General features: G+C 42.0%; 1 protein-coding gene across 1 annotated transcript in view; it reads right to left on the minus strand. All coding sequences in view use genetic code 11, as the record gives it.

The window, feature by feature from the left end:
* EGR_05961 (Tetratricopeptide repeat protein) overlaps window positions 1–767 on the minus strand; it is a gene marked incomplete at both ends in the record, with an annotated part of 1,051 nt that extends 284 nt beyond the window's left edge. Inside the window, 3 exons of the mRNA XM_024495210.1 lie at window positions 46–231; window positions 299–472; window positions 507–767. Coding sequence (XP_024350429.1) covers window positions 46–231; window positions 299–472; window positions 507–767 — 621 coding nt within the window. The remainder of the gene's footprint in view (window positions 1–45; window positions 232–298; window positions 473–506) is intronic.

A 767-nucleotide genomic window follows, 5' to 3' on the forward strand; every position in this document is an offset into this window, starting at 1 on the left:
GGAGCAGGAGTTTTCCTCTGCTATTTAAATGGTAGAGCAACTTACAGCACAAGCGGCGCGAGCCTTAGCGTTGGAAGGATCAAGTTGTAAAACGTGCTGATAGTCTTCTAGTGCTTCTGTCAGGCGGTCAGCTGATTCTCTAAGGTCAGCACGACGAATTAGACATCGAAGATAATCCGGGTTTAGCTTTAGGGCCTCATCACAGTCTGTTAGGGCAGCTTTAGGAGATCCCTAACCATAAAGCAAACTTTAGTACATATTTAGAAGAGATTAGAGGCAAAATCGGGAGCAAACTTACCAGGTGAGAATGACAAAGAGCGCGATTCGAGTAAATCTTCGCCCGCTCATCAGAAAACCTTAAAGGACAAGTGTCCAGTGCTGTTGTGTACAACGAAAGTGCATCTTCAAAAAGATTTTCTCTGAATTTAGAATTTCCATCTTCTTTTAAATCGATGGCCTTAAGTTTACGACGCTAACAAATGCAAAATTAGAATAAGAGCGATTACCTCCAATTCTTCAGTTGACAAAAGGTTCTCCTCTTCTAATCGAGCTTGCAAAATGTCTTCCCCATCATGCTCCGACTTTGGGTCGTGAAAATCCATTGGATCGTCATGTGAATCAGAAAATTTAGGCTCTCCTATCTTATTTGGTGAGTCAAGAGAACACGTGTCATAGAAATGTTCACTTAAATCTTCGATATCATTGGCCTTTTCGTCAATGACATCTAAGAGAGGATCGTTCTGCATGTCTCCTGCTGTTTCAGCCAT

This window comes from Echinococcus granulosus (assembly GCF_000524195.1).
Source record: "Echinococcus granulosus chromosome Unknown EG_S00048, whole genome shotgun sequence".
Taxonomy (NCBI): domain Eukaryota; kingdom Metazoa; phylum Platyhelminthes; class Cestoda; order Cyclophyllidea; family Taeniidae; genus Echinococcus; species Echinococcus granulosus.